The sequence below is a fragment of the Camelus ferus genome, chromosome 22 (genome assembly GCF_009834535.1).
Source record: "Camelus ferus isolate YT-003-E chromosome 22, BCGSAC_Cfer_1.0, whole genome shotgun sequence".
Lineage (NCBI taxonomy): Eukaryota > Metazoa > Chordata > Mammalia > Artiodactyla > Camelidae > Camelus > Camelus ferus.
The window spans coordinates 17,947,261-17,967,049 of NC_045717.1; the positions used below are offsets into that span (position 1 = coordinate 17,947,261).

The 19,789-nt window shown below is 55.4% G+C and overlaps 2 protein-coding genes across 2 annotated transcripts; both read left to right on the plus strand.

The window, feature by feature from the left end:
- The first annotated feature begins 1,243 nt into the window (after positions 1-1,243).
- On the plus strand, positions 1,244-6,586 carry PGLYRP2 (peptidoglycan recognition protein 2). The gene is made up of 6 exons (XM_006194605.3): positions 1,244-1,382; positions 2,055-2,178; positions 3,048-4,142; positions 4,461-4,671; positions 5,325-5,622; positions 6,378-6,586. Exons 2-6 carry the CDS (start codon positions 2,088-2,090, stop codon positions 6,447-6,449), a joined length of 1,767 nt encoding a protein of 588 aa, XP_006194667.2. The 5' UTR covers positions 1,244-1,382; positions 2,055-2,087; the 3' UTR covers positions 6,450-6,586.
- A 2,292-nt stretch (positions 6,587-8,878) lies between these two features.
- RASAL3 (RAS protein activator like 3) lies at positions 8,879-19,277 on the plus strand. Its single transcript, XM_032465411.1, has 18 exons — positions 8,879-8,974; positions 9,104-9,438; positions 11,188-11,318; positions 11,479-11,557; positions 11,669-11,730; positions 12,103-12,173; positions 12,785-12,911; positions 12,998-13,096; positions 13,535-14,077; positions 14,438-14,582; positions 14,832-14,976; positions 15,845-16,081; positions 16,173-16,374; positions 16,481-16,599; positions 17,464-17,854; positions 18,131-18,288; positions 18,792-18,855; positions 18,962-19,277. Exons 2-18 carry the CDS (start codon positions 9,117-9,119, stop codon positions 19,103-19,105), a joined length of 3,039 nt encoding a protein of 1,012 aa, XP_032321302.1. The 5' UTR covers positions 8,879-8,974; positions 9,104-9,116; the 3' UTR covers positions 19,106-19,277.
- Positions 19,278-19,789: the final 512 nt, after the last annotated feature.

Below are 19,789 nucleotides of genomic sequence, written 5' to 3' on the forward strand. Positions count from 1 at the left end.
TGGGGAGCCATGGGGGCAATCAGGGAGGCTTCCTGGAGGAAAGGTCCTACCCCAGAAGATCCCAAATCCCAGATAGACCTTACGGGAAATGCTGACTGGCCCTAACATGTCCTTGGTTCCAACACAACCCACCTCCTACCACCAAATTCAAGCTTTAAAAGGCTATCAAGGCATCTGGCTGGCCCAAGAATTACTGGGTGTGTAGTTGCTTTGTAGTCGGTCCACAAACTTTTCCGCAACGTGAAGGGTCATAATTACTCTGACACTGACCTAGCGACAGGAGGGTGAAAACACGCACTGGGCTGGCAGCCCTCTCCAGATTCTAGCTATATGATCTTAAGCAAGTTACCTCTCTGAGCTCACCCTCCTGCAGCATAGAATGGGCATAAATGGGTTATTAAATAAAATTGCAAGGGTCCCCCACATCCACAATCAGTGGGAGAATCTGAGGGACAAACCCAGGGTCCATGATGCCATATCACGGTCATTCCCAGACCAAGTGGACATTAGACGGGGGATCTCACGTGACAGTCACCCCACCCTATCCTGGGGGCTCCCCTCTGGTGGATGCCGGGCCTGGACAAAGATAAAGCAAGTGAGGCACAAAGATAGGATCGGAATTTCTGATTTTTCCTTCTACCTCTGGCTCCAAAGTGTCTCCGCAAGCACTGTCGCTGATCCTATCTTTACTAAAATGCTGAAATTTTGTTCAACCTGAATTTTTTTCTATTTTTTGAGGGTTAGCACTTTTTAACAAGCACATATTTTTTGTATGTGTTTTAGTCTTTTAAAACATTGCATTAAAATATGATTTATCTTGATGACTGAGATTTTCAGCACTGCCTTAAATTTTATGCCCTCACTTTCCTCTCTTCATTCCTTCCCCGGGTGAGCAGAACACACAGCCCACATCCTCCACGTGGTTCTTCCAGGCAGAGCTCCCGTCCCCATATCCTCAGAAACTGGAGATTTCCTCAGAATCTCCTGGGGAGTAGCCTCTATTCGCTCCCTCCCTCAGCACCCAACTCCCTGAGCCCCCACGGTGTGCCCAGATCTTTGCTGGGCTATGCTGGGTGCCCAGAAAGAGGACAATCAATAACTGAGCAGGGTCCCTGGGGATTCCCAGGCCTGGCTCAGCCTGGGCATTCCCGGGCCCTCCCAGGGCCCGCCCTGTGTTGAATGCCCCGTCTGGTGGGTCTCTTGGAAACTCCCTGGGCGAGTTTCGAGATGGGAGGCCCACAGGGAAGCAATTTACACGGCAACACCAGCCACGTTGAGCCCATCCCACCTGACGCTGGATAAAGGGGAGGAGGGCTCTCTTCAGCAAGACTTGGCCACGGGCACCAGAGGAAGAGGGAGGACCCCCCACACTGCCAAGCCAGGTGAGCCTAGAAGTCAGAGCTGGAGGCAAAGCCCACGTCCCGAATGCCCCGGCCCAATCCCTGCTCTCAGCTACCTCTGGTGGCTGGGGATCCGGAGCTGGAACGGGATGAGAGGTGACACTTCCGGGTCCCCCCATGCTCAGAGCAGACTTCAGCAAAAACAACCCTCGGTCTTGGTCTCTGCAACCTTCCTCTCCCTGAGGCTGACGTGCTGGCAGCAAAGAAGGCAGGAGGCAGAGCCGACTTCAGGCCTCTCCTCTCTCCACTCTCAACACAGCTCGTCTTACCAGTTGGGCAGGCAACTGAGAGTCCCCCCTGGTGGCCAGCAGCAGCTACACAACTATCACCGTAGGGAAGGGGTAGGACTTGCCGGATTGGCCTCAGTCTACTTCTCTTGGGGAGTAGACAGAGTTTGCTAGAGTCTGAACTACCTGGTTTTCAGGCCACCCTTAGAATGGGCTTGGCTTACTGACCCTTGACCTCAGTCTGGGAGGGACGGGATAGGATGGGGGAGCCCCTGAGACCCAGATGACATTGAGCCAGGGCACTCTGTACCCACACCCCCACTGCTTCCTGTCCACAAGCCGGCCAAGGGGCAGCCGTGTCACTCACTGCTGGACTTTGACAGTAGCCAAAGGCACTACTCAGTTCTCCATGCCTGTCTCCTTCAAGCTCTGCCGAGGTCTCCGCTGAGGTCAACTGGATATGTCCCCTGGACACTGGAAGTCCACAATGGTGGTCCAGGGTATCCTCTGGATCCTGTACGGAGTGCTGCTGCAGCCGGAGCCAGGGACAGGTGGGTTAGAAGGCAGAGGCCTGGGGCCAGGACTCTCAGTTCAGCAAAAGTATACTGCTGTCCCTTTTCGTCCAGCCCTGTACAGGGTGAGGCTGGATCCAGGGGGTCTCAGTCTCAACGAATCTTCAGTCTGGGGACACGGATGCTCCCAGCCCCATAGGATGAGGGCACTAGTTGGGGGGAAGAAACTGGGGACAGAAGAATGAAAACCAGAGGGGACATAGGACAGGAGGAAGAAGAATTTTACTTGATGGTGAAGCAAGAAGGGACATTTTAGACAAAGAGAAGAAAATAGTTATAGCGGGATTACTGTGTGAGCTGTCTGGAGAGGAACCTGGATTCTAGCAGACAGCAGAGTGTGAGGATTAAGTCTTTCTGTGTTCAAATCGTGCCTCTGTCACTTCCTAGCTGTGTGATCTTAGGTGGGTAATTTTACCTCTCCATGCTCATAGGGTCCTTGTGAAGATTAAATAGATTCAGTTATATAAGGCACCTAGAATAGTGCCTGGCACATAGTAAATGTTTAATAAATGTTAATTATTACTCAACAACACACCCAGCTCTGAGCCCAGCACTCCTAGGTTCTATGTTCTCCACAAGGCAATCTTACAATGCCAACCTGGCCATGTCTCTCTCTCTCTCTCTCCCCTGCTCATGAACCTGCCATGGTTCCCCAGTGCTCACTGATAGTCTACACTCCTTAACCCATTGTCTGTGCCTCAGTTTCCTCACCTATATGGGGACGGGGTGGAACATCACAAGGTTGTCCAGTGGAGGCTGGGGGCATTGAGCAGATGTGGGAGCAGCAGGGGGAGGCTCAGAAACAGGTGGTGCTGGGCTGCTGGGCTAACGCCACCCCCCTCCTGCAGCAACCATGCGCCTGCTCATGGACTCCGTCATCCAGGCCCTGGCTGAGCTCGAGCACAAGGCACCAGCCACAGAGGCCAGCTACACTGCCTCTGCATGGCTGTTGTCAGCCCAGGACTCAGGCTCCCACGATCCCCTCCGTCGCTTCCTGCTGGAGGGGCAGACCCTCAAGACCATCAAGCTGGATCTGCCTTCACTGAGCCCAGAGCTTCAGGGCCTGATTGAGGAGGTGGCCAGACACAGTGTGCAAGATGGGAAGGAATACGGGGTGGTGCTGGCACCCGATGGCTCAACGGTGGCTGTGGAGCCCCTTCTGGCAGGGCTGGAGGCAGGGCTGCAGGGGCCCAGGGTTGTAAACCTGCCCTTGGACAGCACAGCCACCCCTCCAAGTGCTGAAACCACCTTTCCAGACATTGGAGCCATGGTTCCTGATGTAAGAGCCACCTCCCCAGGACTCAGGGGTGTCTCTCCAGATGCCACTTTTGCAGATGTTGGAGCCATGTCTCCAAATGATAGAGCCGCAGATCTAGATGTAGGAGATATCTCGCCAGATATTAGACCTGACCAAGCCTCCTCGCCAGATACTAAAGCCAACCCCCCGACCACCATAGACAGCCTCCTTGTGGTCACCCTGGCCAGAGACTTGGGCCTGAACTTCCTCCAGGGCCCCCACACTCAGAGCCATTCAGGATTGGGAACTGAGGGCTGCTGGGACCAGCTCTCTGTTCCCCGGACCTTCACGCTCCTGGACCCTGAGGCATCACCCCTCACCACCGCCTTCCTCAATGGTGCCCTGGATGGGGCCCTCCTTGGAGACTACTTGAGCCAGGCCCCAGAGCCCCGGCCACCCCTCAGTCACCTGCTGAGCCAGTACTATGGAGCCGGGGTAGCTGGAGACCCAGGACTTCGCAGCAACTACCGACGGCAGAACGGAGCTGCTCTGACTTTGGCCCCTGCTCTGACCCAGCAGGTATGGGGGGCCCTCATCCTGCTACAGAGGCTGGAGCCAGTACACCCTCAGCTGCAGGGAATGAGCCAAGAGCAGCTGGCGCAGGTGGCCACCCATGCTACCAAGGAGTTCACTGAGGCCTTCCTAGGTGAGCAGGGTCCCCACCCACTGTGATGGTCCTTCTCGCAGATACGGACGTTCTTAGTGCGGATAGGTCAGGGGGATCTAGGACTGGTGGATTCCAGAGCCGGCAATGAGGGCTTTGGCTAGGAGGCCATCAGGACTAGGATGCTGTTGGATACAGTTAAGTTAGATCCCAATGGGGGCCAGTGTCGTCCTGAGATTGAACTGTCCCCAAATCTGGGAGGAAGCTGGAGGGATGGTCCTTATGTGCGCCCTACTGCGGGAGCAGGAGGCAGGCAGAGAAACGCTTGCTGACCCCCGCCCTGGACTTCCTTCCCCGCAGGGTGCCCGGCCATCCTCCCGCGTTGCCGCTGGGGCGCGGCGCCGTATCGGGGCCGCCCGACGCCGCTGCAGCTGCCGCTCGCGTTCTTGTATGTACATCACACATACGTGCCCTCGCCACCTTGCACGGACTTCCTGCGCTGTGCCGCCAACATGCGCTCTATGCAGCTCTTCCACCAGGATACGCGCGGCTGGGACGACATCGGCTACAGGTAGGTGGGAACCCGCCTCCAGGGCGCTCGCAGGGAGGAAGATGTGTTGGTGCGCGGGTAGAGCCCTGGTGGGCGGAGCCTGACGCAGAGGGCAGGGTTTGGGCAGGAGCAAAGCTGGCAAAAAGGAGGAGGGTTTTGGGCTGGGTGGAGCCGAAGTGGTGAGGGGGCGTGTCCTAGACTACAACTGGGGCCTTCAAAGGGACCAGAAATAGCTGAACAGTGGGACTCTTGAGCCCGGAGTGGGAACTTGGGAAGAAGTCTGGCCTGTGAGAGGAGCAGGACTTTGGTAGGGGCTGGGTCTGGGACGGGGCAGTGATGGAATATGACTAAAAGGGAAAAGGGCTCTGAATTGGTCAGGAGCTGAACTTGAGACAATGAGAAGAGGACTGGACAGAAAGGGACTTAGCCAATGTTGAGGGGCAGATCCAGAGAAATGGGACGGTTTCTGGGGTGGCATTTGGTGGCAGAGTGAGTAGGACAAGGTTGAACGGGGTAGTCAGTGCGACCTCGCGGAACTTGGGGTGGCGCCCTTGGCACAGGTGTGGAAACTGGAGTAGAAGGCCAAATGAGGAGCGGGGCCTCCCTCACGGAGGGAGCCAAGCGCGTCACTCACTCCCTCAGGAGTGGTGCCAGCTTCCCTCTCTCCTCCGCAGTTTCGTGGTGGGCTCAGACGGCTACGTGTATGAGGGCCGCGGCTGGTACTGGGTGGGTGCACACACCCGCGGCTACAACTCCCGCGGCTTCGGCGTGGCCTTAATAGGCAACTACACCGCGGAGCTGCCGGCCGAGTCCGCGCTGCGCGCGGTGCGTGACGAGCTTCCGCGCTGCGCTGTGCGCGCCGGCCTCCTGCGGCCAGACTACATGATGCTCGGCCACCGCCAGCTCGTGCACACAGACTGCCCTGGAGAAGCGCTTTTCAACCTGCTGCGTATGTGGCCGCACTTCAACACGGTGAGCCTCCATGCCTGTACTACCTCGACCTGCGGCTCATCTGTCCACACAAGCCTCAGGGCAGCCCCTGACCCCTGCCTGCCCGCCTAACCTTGGCAAGCCCCTGATGCATTCCTGTAACCCTGTGCCCACAGCCTCGGCCAGGCCCCTGAACTCCTTTGCAGCCCGTCTACTCAGGCAGTCTAGTCCCAGACTTCAGTCATTCTGCTCGAAACATAGCCTACCCACTCCGCCCCTCTGCCTGCACAACCTCATCCCAGACACCCTACCCTGCCCTCACCCCTGCCTGCTACCCAAAGGCTCCCTGTACACACAACACTGACCCAGCCTGTGAGCCTCTACAGAAAACCCCCTTGCCTGCACAACCTCTGTCCAGCCCCTAACCCTGTGTTGTAGTCCTCTGCCCAGACCATCTCAGCCCTGAGGATGTTTGCTCAGTCCCAGCCCCCCTGACCCCTGATGACAACTCTTATGCTGGAGCAATCTAGGCCCAGTCAGCACAATCTCAGCCTGACGACCCCAGCCAACCCCTGACTTTGATCATCAAAACACCTCTATAAGCACCCCTGTACAATCTGGTGGTGCTACCTTCCCACTGCCTCTCTGTTTCATTAAGCTGACCTGCAGTTGGAGATGTACCCACTCCCTCACTTTGGGCCCCTGTCCTCTTAACCACCCAGGTTCCCATAACGAAGAAGGCAGACCCAGCTCCACTACCTCCCCACCAAACCTCACACTCCCTTGTCTTTTTTTAGAATGTGAAACCAAGAACTTCCCGGAGGGCCTCCAGGAGATCCAAGAGGAAGCCACCTCCAATGATCCTCTAGTCACAGACTTCCAATAAAGAGACCATGGGAGATTTGCAAATATTAACTACTATATGTAAAATAAATAAAAAACAAATTTCTTCTGTATAATGAGGGAACTATATGCAATATCTTGTAGTAACCTATAATAAAAAAGAATATGAAAATGAATATATATGTATATGTACGACTGAAACATTATGCTGTACACCAGAAATTGACACATTGTAACTGACTATACTTTAATTTTAAAAAAGAGTAAGAGAGACCATGGGAAGAACATCTGTGTCCATGCATCTTCTGCATCCGCACTTTCTATCTTAGTTTGGCCCAGAAGCAGCCCATGGGGCAAGAATCCCAGTGCAAGTAGTTTGTCTGGGCGGTGATCCCAGAACGTATCAGCTGGGGAACAAGGAAACGACACAAGGAACAGAAGGCAGCTGAGAAAGGGTGCTTTATCAGGCATGTTGCTATGGGAGGCACGTGGCGCTCAATCCCACTGGGGACTTCTTGGGGATAGTATCAGGCATGCATCTCAGAGTCATCCCACCCAAAGGGCAAGGGAGCTAGAGTATTGATCCTCCAACTTCCATACTCATTGGCTGAGGGCTGCTTTCAGGGAGGTGTTATTTTGCTGGCACTTTGGGGCTGTTTGTTGCAGGGGCAGTGTGGACCCCATCTATTTCAGAAAGTCCTCCAGCAAAAAATGCAGGGAGTTGGGAGTGGGGCCAGTATGCAGTGAGGTGGTAAAGGCTCCAAGACATGGCAGCACACAGGGAGACTACCTGTGTGTGCACTGAGTGGACTGAGTGTGGTATGAATGACTGGGCATATCCAAGGTGTGTGCACCTGTGTGAACACAGCCAGCTCCAGGAGAAGGGTTTTTCTCCCTTACTGAAGGCTCTCTTCATCAGGACAGGTTATAGAATGTTCGAGGCCTAGTGCAAAATGAAAATTCAGGGCCCCTTGTCCAAAAAACAAGAAATTCAAGACAGCAACAGCAGAGCATTAAATCAAGTGCAGTGCAGAGCCCTTCTGAGCATGGGGTCCTGCGTGACCACAAAGGTCACATGCCCATGAAAGCAGTCCTACCCACCCCACCCCATGGCTTCTGGTCACCCTTGCTTTTGCACAAACTATTCCTTCTACCCGGCACACTTGTCCCATGACCAGCTCTTCTCATGCTTTAGGTCACAAATTCCACCTCCTCAGGGAGGTTCTCCTGGATTTTTTCAGCTCAAAATGCAGCCTCTATTCCAGCCTGTCTCTTCTCTTCCAAGTACTCCTCACCAGCTAAAAATATCCTGCATTCATACTCAGAATTTGTCTCCTTCGCTGGACTGTGAACTCCAGGAGGGCAGGAACCAAGTTTGTTTAGTTCCCCATGGCTTCTCTAGCGCCTAGCACACAGTAGGCATTCAGGAAACATTTTGAACAAAGGCTCCCATTATGAACATTCTGAAACCGATATTATCATCTTGTACAAATAAGGAAACAGAGGCTCAGAGAGAGGAAGTGAGTTGCCTGAGGTCACATAGTGAGGGAGCAGCAGCTGGCACTCAAACCCACCCTTGGACCAGTGGGCCAGAGTTCGTTCTACTGACTCTCGTGTTAACTCACTTATTCCTCAAAACAGCATTGGGCCACCTCTTTTTTCAAGTAAATACTTTCTGAAGTATAACAGAGAGACAGGAAAGGGCACCAAAATGTACAGCTCAATGAATTTTCACAGCAGAACACACCCATGTAACCAGCACCCAGCTTAAGAAAAAAAAAGATGTTAAAATTTATATTGTGTGAATTTCCCCTCAATTGAAAACACCATGATCAGCTCTCAGAAGCCTCCCTCAGGCTCTCCCACTCTGTCCCCAAGCCCTAGCCCCTCCAAAGAAAACCAATACCCTTACTTGTTATACACAGTTTTGCCTGCTTTGGAACTTCATATAAATGGAACTGCACTGTTTTACTCTTCATTGTTTGTGTGGGTTTTTTTCTCAGCATTGTTTTTGATTCATCTGAGTTCAATCATTTTTATTGCTGCATAATATTCCACTGTGTGAAGAAACCACAATTTAACCATTCTACGGCAGATGTACACTTGGGTTGTTTCCAGTTTGGGGGCTACTGTGAGTAGCACTGATGGGCATGTCTATTGGGTACATACCCAGCAGTGGCACTGCTGGGTCAGAGGAGAGGTGAACAGTCAATGGTCATAGATCATGCCAGTTTTCCAGCTTGGATGAATTGGTCTACACTCTGACCAGCAGCAGATGAGAGTTCCAGCATTTGGTCAGTGTGTGCACATTTCACAGAGAAGGCACCTGAGGCTCAGAGAGGGGCATGTGCTTCCTCCTGGGCAGCGAGAGATTCTGGGTCCTGCTCTGTCACCTCCTCTCCTCTCGCATCCTGCCCCAACTGTGTCCTCCCAGCCTGGCTGTGGTGGGGCGGGGGTGGGACAGACAGGGTCACGTGGAGTTGCATTTAGCCGGAGGAAGCCAGGCAGGGTGCAGACGGCTGCTGATTCTGGGGCTGGTCAGGAAATCAAGGTAAGAGAGGGAGGGAATTTGGCCCCCAAGGGGGTTCCCTAGAGGTAGAGCTGAGAGTGAGGAGGGGGCCAAAATGCAGACAGCATGTGGGCAGACGCCAGGCAGAATTTTCACCTTCTCATCCTCCAGGAGAGTCCCCACCATGGACTCACACTCACCGAGCCAGGCCTCCCAAACCCAGCCTGCAGCCTCAACCCCGCTAACCTCCTACCGCTGGCACTCAGCGGGTGGTGGTGAGAAGGGGGCTGGAGGGTTCCGCTGGGGCCGCCTTGCAGGCTGGGGGAGGGCACTGAGCCACCAGGAGCCCTCAGTCAGCAGCCAGCCGGCCCCTCGCTCGCTGTTTCGTCGTGTCCTCTCTGCGCCCCCAAAAGAGTCTCGCACAAGCCGCCTCCGAATATCCAAGACCCTCTGGGGGAGGCATAAGAGCCCACCACTGGAATCGGAGCCAGAGCCAGAGGCACCAGGTACGTGGCCCCCCGACCCAGGTTGGGAGGCCCAGGTTTTGTCTGCCTCGGGAGCATCAGCCTTACAGACACAGGAAATTGTGGGGAGCGCAGAAACCTAACAGGAAGTGACTGGGGCCCAACTGGCTGCCCTCTTCCCTCTTTCCCCCTCACCCAGGGCCTGGGTATGGTGGGAGTGGCCAGGGATCTGTGGGCTGGTGGTCCAGCCTGGGGAAGGAACAGGGAATAGACGGATGATAGCACTCTCTGGATGCCAAATGGTCCCTGGCCCCCACAGGTCTCTCTTCACATTCAATGGCCCAGGCTTATCGTCTCCTGCCTGGATATCCATCTCTGCTGCCTCCTGCCCTCCAGCCACATATTAGTTTCTTCACTTCTTTGAACCTCAGTTTCCCCATAAGTTAAATGGGATTCGTGATTCCCACCTTGAAGGGTATTTTATTTCATTCACTCATTCATTCAGTCAGAGGTCTGTGAGCATTGACTGTTCCAGACCTGCCCTGATTTAGGCACTGAGGGACACAGCAGTGAATAAAACAGGTTAAACTGCCTGCCCTATGGTGCTCATAATGTAGTGGGTGTGACAGTAAACAAGTAAACAAGAAAAGGACACATAGAGAGATCTAGAAGAGTAAAAACATCATGAAGATTGGAGATCACAGAGATAGCGCTGGCCTCAGGACCCAGCACATTTTATGTGATCTGTTAACAAGTGGGAATTATCTCTCATTGATTCCTCTGGTGGTGAAATGATAGAACAGACAGGTAATTTGAGAGGGTTGATTCAGCCCTTCTATTCCTGGAAGCTCATTTAATACTCATCATTTGTATTCTCATTTTGCAAAAGCATCCCTTCAGCCAACCTCCAGGGTATCAGGTATTGCTCACTCCATAGGATCTGGTGAGAGCTCTCTAATAAGCAGACCTTCTCCTCCCCTGCTCAAACACCTCCCATGGCTCCCCAGTACCTCCAGGATAAAACTCCAGCTCCTCTGACACCCAAGGCCCTGCACTAATATCTTCCCTCCAGCCTCCAAGCCCTCCAAGCCCTTTCCCCTTTCCCTTTATTTCCCTGGGCCATGCCATGTGCCATTTCCCAGCCTTTGCTCAAGTTACTCTTGCCTCCATATGCTCCACCTCTGTTTGTCAAAATCCAATCTGCTGTCCAAGACCCAGTGTACACTTGCTCTCTCTGGGAAACCTTCCCTGACCCACTGCACCAACACCTCTCCCAACCCTGCCCTTTTTCTGTTCCTTACTCAAACTTTGAATACTCTTCCCCTTAGACTAGTTTGTTATGTAAGGAACCAAGGCTGCTGTCCTGTTTTTTAACCTTTTGGACCTACCCACTGTCTTGGCTAAGAGAAGAATGCTTGTGTCTGAAGCCCGGCTCAACTACTCACAAGCTGTGTGACCTTGGGCAAGTCACTCAACCTCTGTGGGTTTTCAGTTTTCTTCTTGGGAAATGGGGGTTATAATAACCCTTTGAATGACTTTTGGAGGATTAAATGAGAGAAGGCGTATGGAGTGGTAAACAAAGTACAGGGCACATGGTTGGTGGGGCTGTGTCCTCTACCCACTGCTGGTGAGGACAAGGCCCAGAGAGGGGTGCAGGCTCACCCAAACAATAGCCTGACATGGCTGCTGAGGGGTCGGGGGTAGGGGAGGATGTGAGCCTTGGTGAGTGGAGAGGTTGTTCTGAGGAAGAGGAAAGGATTACCAGGTCCCAGCACCTCCTCCTCTACCCAGAGCTGGAGCCAGAGCCGGAGCCCCCTGCCCCACAGATCCCCGAGGCCCCCACACCCGACGTGCCTGTCTGGAACATTGGGGCCTTCGCCCTACTTGATGGGAGGCTGGTGCTGCTTGGGGGTGAGGAGGAGGTAAGAGGGGGCACACGGGTAAGAGGAGGGAAGGAGAGGAAGGGAGAGGGACAGACAGTGGGAAGGGGGATGAGAGGGAGGATAACAGAAAGGTGTCTGCCTCTCCCTGGGTCTGCCTGCCTGCCTCCCCTTTCTGACCACCCGCTCCTGTGGGGAACAGGGTGCTCGCCGGCCCCGGATGGGGAGCGCTAGCTCTGAGGGCAGCATCCAGGTGGCCTTGGGGAACCTCAGGGATCCAGGTAAGCTTGAGAGGTGGGGAGAGCAGGGGCATTTGGGAACCTGTCAAGGTGAGGCAGAATTCAAGATGATCCCACCCTCCCCCTCAACCTTACACCCCTGATCACCCACAGATCGGATCTCTGGAAAGACTGAGTCAGAAGCTGCTGGCCCCAACCAGGTCCACAACATTCGGGTGAGGCATCCAGTGGGGGTGGTGGAGAGGAGAGCAAAGACTTCCAGACCCTAAGAGGAGGAAGGGGGACTCTTCCTGGGTGATCTTGGGCAGGTCACTGACCCTCTCTGGGCCACAGTGTCCCTATTTGTCAAATGGAGCCAATGAGAGAAACTCTTTTGGGGGCTGTTTATGAGAAGTCCACAGAGAATGTAGGAAAGCATATAACTGGCATGTTAGAAATGGGAGCTGTTGATTACCTTTAATATTCCTGCTAACGTAGCCTGAGTTTGTGATCCCTCAAGACCAGCAGATCTTCCAGGACACCCTGGGGGGAAAGGAGCTGAGGAGAGAGTGTGGGGGTCTGCTGAGCTGACATCCCCCTCCCCACAGGGGTTGCTCAAGCGGCTGAAAGAGAAGAAAAAGGCCAGGTCGGAGCTGGGAGCCAGCGCTTCCCGGGATGGGTAAGGGTCTCTGAGAAGCTGGGATTCAACAGTGTTCCCTCCCCCTCCTCCTGCCTATAATTCTGACCTTCACCAAATACCCCATGTGGCCTTCTGTGTCCTGCCCCATGTTGGGCCGTGCTGGGGCCACTGAAAGACCCTTAGCATGGGGCCAGCCCTCCCTCTGTTGAAGGGTGGGGGCAGAGTCTGACACAACAACTCTAAAACAGCAGCCAAGTCAACATCCCAGTCTGGAAGTGTCAGGGAAGGGACCCTTGAGCTAGGATCTGAAGGATAGTTGGAAGTTAACTAGGCCAAAGGGGCAGGAAAAGCATTTCAGGCAGTCAGAACAGCAAGTGCAAAAGTTAAGAGGACGGAGGAAATGACAAAAACAAGGCCAGTGTGACTGGAATTAAGTGATGAATTAAGTGGAGGGAAATGAGATCAAAAGGTGAAAAGGGCTGTACTATGCAAGTTCATGCAGGCCACCATGAGAAGCTAGGTCCATCCTAAAGCGATGGATTCAAGTCCAATTTACATTCAACTCCATCCTGGCCTCCTTCCACCCTTCAGACTGTAGGGGGCCGGGGGAGGGGCAGGAATGACAGCTTGTTCACCTGCGCCCTCCCCAGACCCCCCAGTGCTCTGGGTTCTCGGGAATCGCTGGCCACACTCTCCGAGCTGGACCTGGGCGCCGAGCGAGACGTGCAGGTCTGGCCACTGCACTCCAGCCTCCTGGAGGAGCCCCACTGCTTCCAGGTAAGTGCAGGCAACGGGCCACCTCATCCGACCCTTTGTCTCTACCCTTGGCCTCAACCGCACCCTTGGATCCCTCTCCTCAACAGGTAACGTGGGTGGGCGGGAGCCGCTGCTTCTCCTGCCGCTCGGCTGCTGAGAGAGACCGGTGGATCGAGGACCTTCGTCGCCACTTCCAGCCTAATCAGGTCAGAAGTGCGGAAGATCGGATACAGAGGCCCCTCCCACAGCCTGCGCCCCGCCCCTTCCACCCAAACATAAATCCCACCAGCGCCGAAACCCTGCCCTTTAGACTCACCCACCCTTCTATACCTTCGCAACCACTCCGAGACCCTGCTTCCATCTATTATCAGCCCCTCTCCTTTCTTCTCAATCCGAGCCCTATTTGCACCCAAAGCTCCGCCTAGCAGGCAGTCGCCAAGTCCCCACCCCGCGGCTACCCCTCCACACCCTGGGGCTCCGATCTCTCCGGGAGAGCCCAGAAAAGCTAGAGGGTTTCCGCATAGCCATCTTTGGACCCCCGTGGCCTCACTGTCTTCCCTCTGGGAGCACGGGCTCCGCTCTTCACCTCTGGTGCCCAATGTGGAGCACCGACGCCACGCTCCGGTCCCTGCTCCGGTCCGCAGGACAACGTGGAGCGGGAAGAGACGTGGCTGAGCGTGTGGGTGCACGAAGTGAAGGGGCTTCCCCGGACTGCAGCAGGGGCTCCGGGAGTGCGGGCCGAGCTGTGGTTGGACGGCGCGCTGCTTGCGCGCACAGCGCCGCGGACTGGCCCTGGCCAGCTCTTCTGGGCCGAACGCTTCCACTTTGAGGCGCTGCCGCCCGCGCGTCGCCTGTCGTTGCGGCTACGCGGTGCGGGCCCAGGAGACGCGGTGCTGGGCCGCGTGGCCTTGGCGCTGGAAGAGGTGGGCGTCCCCCGCGCGCCCGCCGCGGGCCTGGAGCGCTGGTTCCCACTGCTCGGGGCGCCAGCGGGCGCGGCGCTGCGGGCACGGATCCGGGCGCGGCGCTTGCGCGTGCTGCCGTCCGAGCGCTACAAGGAGCTGGCGGAGTTCCTCACTTTCCACTACGCGCGCCTCTGCGGGGCGCTCGAGCTCGCGCTGTCCGCGCAGGCCAAGGAGGAGCTGGCGGCTGCCATGGTGCGCGTGCTGCGGGCCACCGGTCGGGCTCAGGTGCGGCGCCGCGACGGCACGAACCCGGGTGACCAGGGGCTGGCCGATCGCGCGCTCTAGAGAGGGAGTTAGCGGGGACAGCACCTGAGCTGCACCTTCGAGGGGCGGGGCAGCTTGAGGGGGCTGGGCCTGAGCGTCAGCTGCGAGGGGCGGAGCCTGAACTGAGTCTCAGCGCTAAGAGGCCAAAATTTCTGCTTTGAGGGATGGAGGTTCCCGCCTGCTATGAGCTCCTGCATCAAGGGCTGGGCCTGGGCAGCAGCAATGAGGATGGGGCCTGTGTCCCAGGTGTGAGGGATCCCCCAAGCAGGGATTCCCCCGGCCCAGTCTTCGCCCAACGCAATGTGACCCCACTCTGCGCAGGCACTGGTGACAGACCTGGGCACCGCGGAGCTGGCACGCAGCGGAGGCCGTGAGGCGCTGCTGTTCCGGGAAAACACATTGGCCACCAAGGCCATCGATGAATACATGAAGCTTGTAGCACAGGATTACCTCCAAGAGACGCTAGGTGAGCAGGGTCGGGAGTCAGAGCCTCAGCTGGGCTGGGTAGGGCACCCCAGAGGATATCTGAGAGTACCAGGGTAACCTGGATTCTGGTAGTGGGTGGTGCCACGGGGGTGCTGAGATCTTGGAGGGAACTGAGGGTTCCCCAAGATATTAGGTGCCTCCAGACTAAGCTGGAGATAGAATTGAAGGCTGAGTGTTGTGGGTTCTAGTTGTTATAGCTGGGTCCGTCTCTGGCTGTGTTGGGCTGCAGGGCAGGTCGTGCGGCGTCTTTGTGCCTCCACTGACGACTGTGAGGTGGACCCCAGCAAGTGCCCGGCTTCAGAGCTGCCCCAGCACCAGGCCAGACTGCGAAACAGCTGCAAGGAGGTCTTTGAGAACATCATCCACTCCTACGAGTAAGAATCAGGGCCCCAGCACCTGAGCCTGCCCCTGCCTCTCAGCCACTGTGCTAACCCTGACTCCAAATTAAGGTTTGCATATAAAACACGGGATGCCCAGTTAAGTGTGATACCATATTTGGGACATACTTATACTTAAAAAAAAAAAGGCATTCTTTTTTAAAATCTAAAATTTAAGTTTAACTGTTTATCTTAAAGTTTTATTTACTAAATCTGGCAACCCTTTCCCAATGTCATGCTACCCAACCCCAAGTAACCTGGGACCCAATTCCTTGTCTTCTAAATTACAGATGACCCTATATCCTAATTCCATGCCACCTGACCCCAATTAACATAGAACCTCAATCTTATGACCTCTGACTCCAGTAATGCCATATGCTCATTCCCATGACTGCTGACCTTAAGTGACCCTGTACACCCAATCCTATGTAACTGGGATGCCTGTGATTCCAGTTCCTTGACCTCTGACCCTAGGTTAACCAGTATGCCTAATCCCATACTACCTAGGATATCAATCCATGGTTTCTGAACCTAGGTGACCCTGTAACCCCAGTCCTATTCGACTTCATATCATGTGCTCTATCTAGCACCTCAATTTTATATCCAGTTAGAGCTATGTCCCAAGCTCACGACCTCTGCCCTCATGCGAACCTGTACCCCCAAATCTAAGATTACTGACTCCAGAAGTCACCACAATAACTACTCCATAAACAAACGCTGACCCCAATTGGACCTATAACCCCAATGTCTTCAATCCTGGAACCCAGAACACAGGTGTCTCCTGACCCATGACCTTAGGACTTTGATTATCCATGAACTTTATGCCCATATTCTCCCTCTCTGACCATTGCCTCTTCTTCCCTAGCTGGTTCCCAGCAGAGCTGGGCACTGTGTTTTCAGGCTGGCGAGAAGCATGCAAGGCACGGGGCTCTGAGGCACTGGGACCCCGACTAGTGTGTGCCTCTCTCTTCCTGCGGCTCCTGTGTCCCGCCATCCTGTCACCCAGCCTCTTTGGCCTGGCGCCAGAACACCCGGCACCCGGCCCGGCCCGCACCCTCACATTGATCGCCAAGGTCATCCAGAACCTCGCAAACCGTGCTCCGTAGGTGCTGGGAGGCTGGGGAGGGGGGAATGCTGGGGCCATGGGGGTGATAAATGCCTGACCTGACCCACCCAGTTGGGCTCTAACCCAGGTTCGGTGAGAAGGAGGCCTACATGAGCTTCATGAATAGCTTCCTGGAGGATCATGGACTTGCCATGCAACGTTTCCTGGACCAAGTGGCCATGGTGGATGTGGACACAGCACCCAGTGGTTACCAGGGCAGCAGTGACCTGGCCCTCCAGCTGGCAGTCCTGCATGCCCAGCTCTGTACCGTTTTTGCTGAACTTGACCAGGTGTGGCCTGAGCCTAGAGCCCAGAACATGAGGCAGGGAGGCAAGAGAGCAGGGAGCCTCTTGCCCTAGAGTACTTGCTCAGCATCCTCCCTGCATGCTTCACCAGGCAACCCGTGACAGCCTGGAACCACTGCCCACCATCCTGCATGCCATTGAGGAGGGCCTACCTGTACCTGTGTCTGTGCCAATGCGTCTCCCACCACCCCCAGCCCAGGTCCACTCCAGGTAACCTGCTTGCCTCAAGTCTGGTCCAATTCTGATGGTTGGGAGGGAGCAGGGGAAGGGCCAAAGGCACAGGGTCAGACTGGGGTCAGAGGTGAAGGCAGGATCACATCAGAGGTCAGAGACAACATCATGTTGGTGTCAGTGTCAGAAACAAGTGTTGAATGGAGTGTGGCCAGAGGGCAGGTACAAGGTCAGATTGGAATCCAAGGTGAGGATTATGCATGACAGAAGTCAGGAAGAGGTCACATCTGGGGTCAGAGAGAGAAAGTGACATTGGTCAGTGATGAGTGGCAGATTTCAGTGAGAGGTTGTGGATAGGATCAAATCAGAGGTCAGGTCAGGATCAGATATTAAGATACATTGTCAAGGGTCAGGGACAGGTTCATACTGTAAGAAGATTGAGCCCAGGGTCAGATGGAGTCCAGGGTTATGGGCAGAGTCATATTTGGGGTCAGAAGTCAGGGACTATGATCTTTCAGGAGGCCGAGACAGGCTCAGTTTAAGGTCAGAGACTGGGGACAAGTGGGAGTCAGATTGGGAAGGAAGAGGGTACCACTGTGAGCAGAGGTCAAGCTCAAACAGATTGGAAGCAGAGGTTACAGAGAGGACCAAGTCAAGGGTCACACTGTGTCAGAGTTCAAGGACAAAACTAGAGAGGAAGCAAAGCTTAGATTGCTGTTATGTCAAAGGTCATAGAGAGGACAGTATTGTCAGAAGCCCAGGATCAGAGGTCAAAATGTGATCCTATTAGCGACAGGGTCACAGAAGTAACAGATCAGAGGTGAGGTTATTTCTGGAATTAGGTAGAGATGGGGTCAGCTCAGGAGCCAGTGGAAGGTCTGAGCTCCACCATTCCACCCCCAGCTTCTCTGCAGGGGAGAAGCCTGGCTTCCTGGCACCCCGGGACCTCCCCAAGCATACTCCTCTTATCTCCAAGAGCCAGTCCCTGCGCAGCGTTCACGGCGCAGGTAGTTGGGTCCGGCAGCGGCCAGACGACGAGCGGCCCCAGCGGCTGCCCCGGCCTGTGCAGCGCACGCAGAGCGTTCCGGCTGGTCGCCCCGCTCGCCGCCGCCAGTCTGCTGGGCCTCGGCCGCGACCCAAAGGCTCCCTACGCACGGTACCCGCGCCCCGCGGCCGGCCCTGGACTGGGACCTCGGCCTCGCTGCCTCGGAAGTCATCAGTGCCCTGGCAGCGCCATCTGGATCAGCCAAGGGACAGAGACCAGTCGCTAGGCACCCACCGACCCGTGGGCAAGGTGAGCTACAGCCCAGGTCCGCGCACAGAATGGGGAGACAGGAACAGGAAAAAGACTGAAAGATGGGCAGGTCTTGGTTCAAATACCGAGCTCGCTGGGCTGTGTTACCCCCCAGGCCTAGTCCAACCGTCTCGGGGCCTCCGTTTCCTCCTCTGTACAACGAGAGCGTTGTTCGCCAACAGTCAGGGCAGTTAGGAGGCAGAGCGCAAGGGACAGGGAGGTCAGGGTCTTTGGGGAGAAAGGATGGGACAGGTTACAGTTGCTCCCTCCACACAGCTGGCAGAGCTGCAGTGCGAGGTGGCCGCGCTGCGCGAGGATCAGAAGGCGCTGTCCAGCCTCGTGGAGTCACTTGGCACCCACATTCGGGCCTTGAGTGAGCAGCAGGAGCAGCTTCGGAGTCAGCTGCAGGACCTGGATTCCAGGCTCCGTGAAGGGTGAACCCCGCCCTTTCCATTAGCTCCGCCCTCAGATGAGCTCGCTATAAAGAGATTGGCTCAGGGCCCAGCCTCCTAGTTAGTCCTACCGAAACCACGCCTGGCACAATCACATCCCCTCTGCAAGGCCCGCCCCAACACAACTGTCTAAGGCCTGCCCCAAGCTCCACCGTCCCCAGGTCCCTGGGAGGTCCTCTCTTTCAGGCCCTTAATCAGCTCCTCCCAAACAGGTTGGGCCAAACCGCCTATTTCTCAGTCTGGGCGCGACCCCACCCAGGACTGACCAAGCCCCGCCTCCAAGGGTCGGTTGGTCCTTTCATTCCAGCCATTCCAGGCTCTAATTCAGTAGCCTCTTCTTCATGCGTATCTAGGCCCGGGCCCCCCAAACTGGAAAACTCTTCCTCTACCCCAAGCCCCGCCCCCAAGTGTCTGACTCTCCGACCCCGAGCTGGAGTGGAGTTTCTCAGCCTCTGACTCTTCCCCCTTGCTCCTGATCCCCACAGGACATCGAAGTTGGATCCAGAGCGGGACCCTTCAAGCACTGAGGACCACAGGCTGAAAAGTCTGGTGAGACCCCTGCCCGAGCCTAGTGGCAGATCTGGGCTGGGTGAGGGAACAAGAGTTGGGGTGGAACCCTCCCCTGACTCCGAGCCCACTGCTGCTGCCTCTCCAGGAGCGCCGCCTGGCTGAGATAGAGAGTACTCAGGCCCAGCTGAGGGATACTGTCCAGAGCCGACAGCTTCTTCCCAGGACATCGGGTTCCCGGAGCCAGTCCCTGCCCCTCAAAGCACCCTGCATCAATGGAGACACCACTTGAACTGCCCACTCCGCCCTACGTGCTCTGGGAGCAGAGAGAAAGCTGTCTTGGGGCCTGTCCAACCCCTGCCTCAGCCCTACGTGGCCTGCAGTAAGGAGTGGAGCTGTACGTTCCAACAAGTCTGGCACCATGAGGTTGCCCAGTAAAATCTTGATTTCAGTAAAAAAAAAAATCGATGTTTTTTTTTACCCCTAAGTGTTGCCAGTCAGAAAGCAACCCCCCTCCCCAACTCAGCTCTCCCAAACTCTCCTCTAATTGGAGGTCTCATGGAGGGAAGTGATGTAAGGAGATCCTCACCAGTTAAGTGACCTTAAACCCTCACTCTCTCAGAACCTCAATTTCCTTATTTGTAAAATGAATCTAAAGTTCCGTACACAATAGAAGACCCATAATTTAAAGTGTTCGATAAAAGGTATTTGTCATTGTTAGGGGCAGCACCTGCTTCTCAATGAAGCCTGGATCCCACCTCCACTGACTCCCAGATCCCAGATGAGAGCATCTTCCTAGGGCCCCAAATCCCACATCAGTTCCCTCATGGCAGCCAGGGCATAGGTCTGGGAGGCAGATGAAGAAGGAGTGGGTAGGTATGGAGATGGTTGAGCTCTGTGGGTGTTCACTGGGAAAATGAGTGGACATTTGAATCATGGGTGGGTGGATGAGTGAGGGGTTGGGTGGATAGGACAA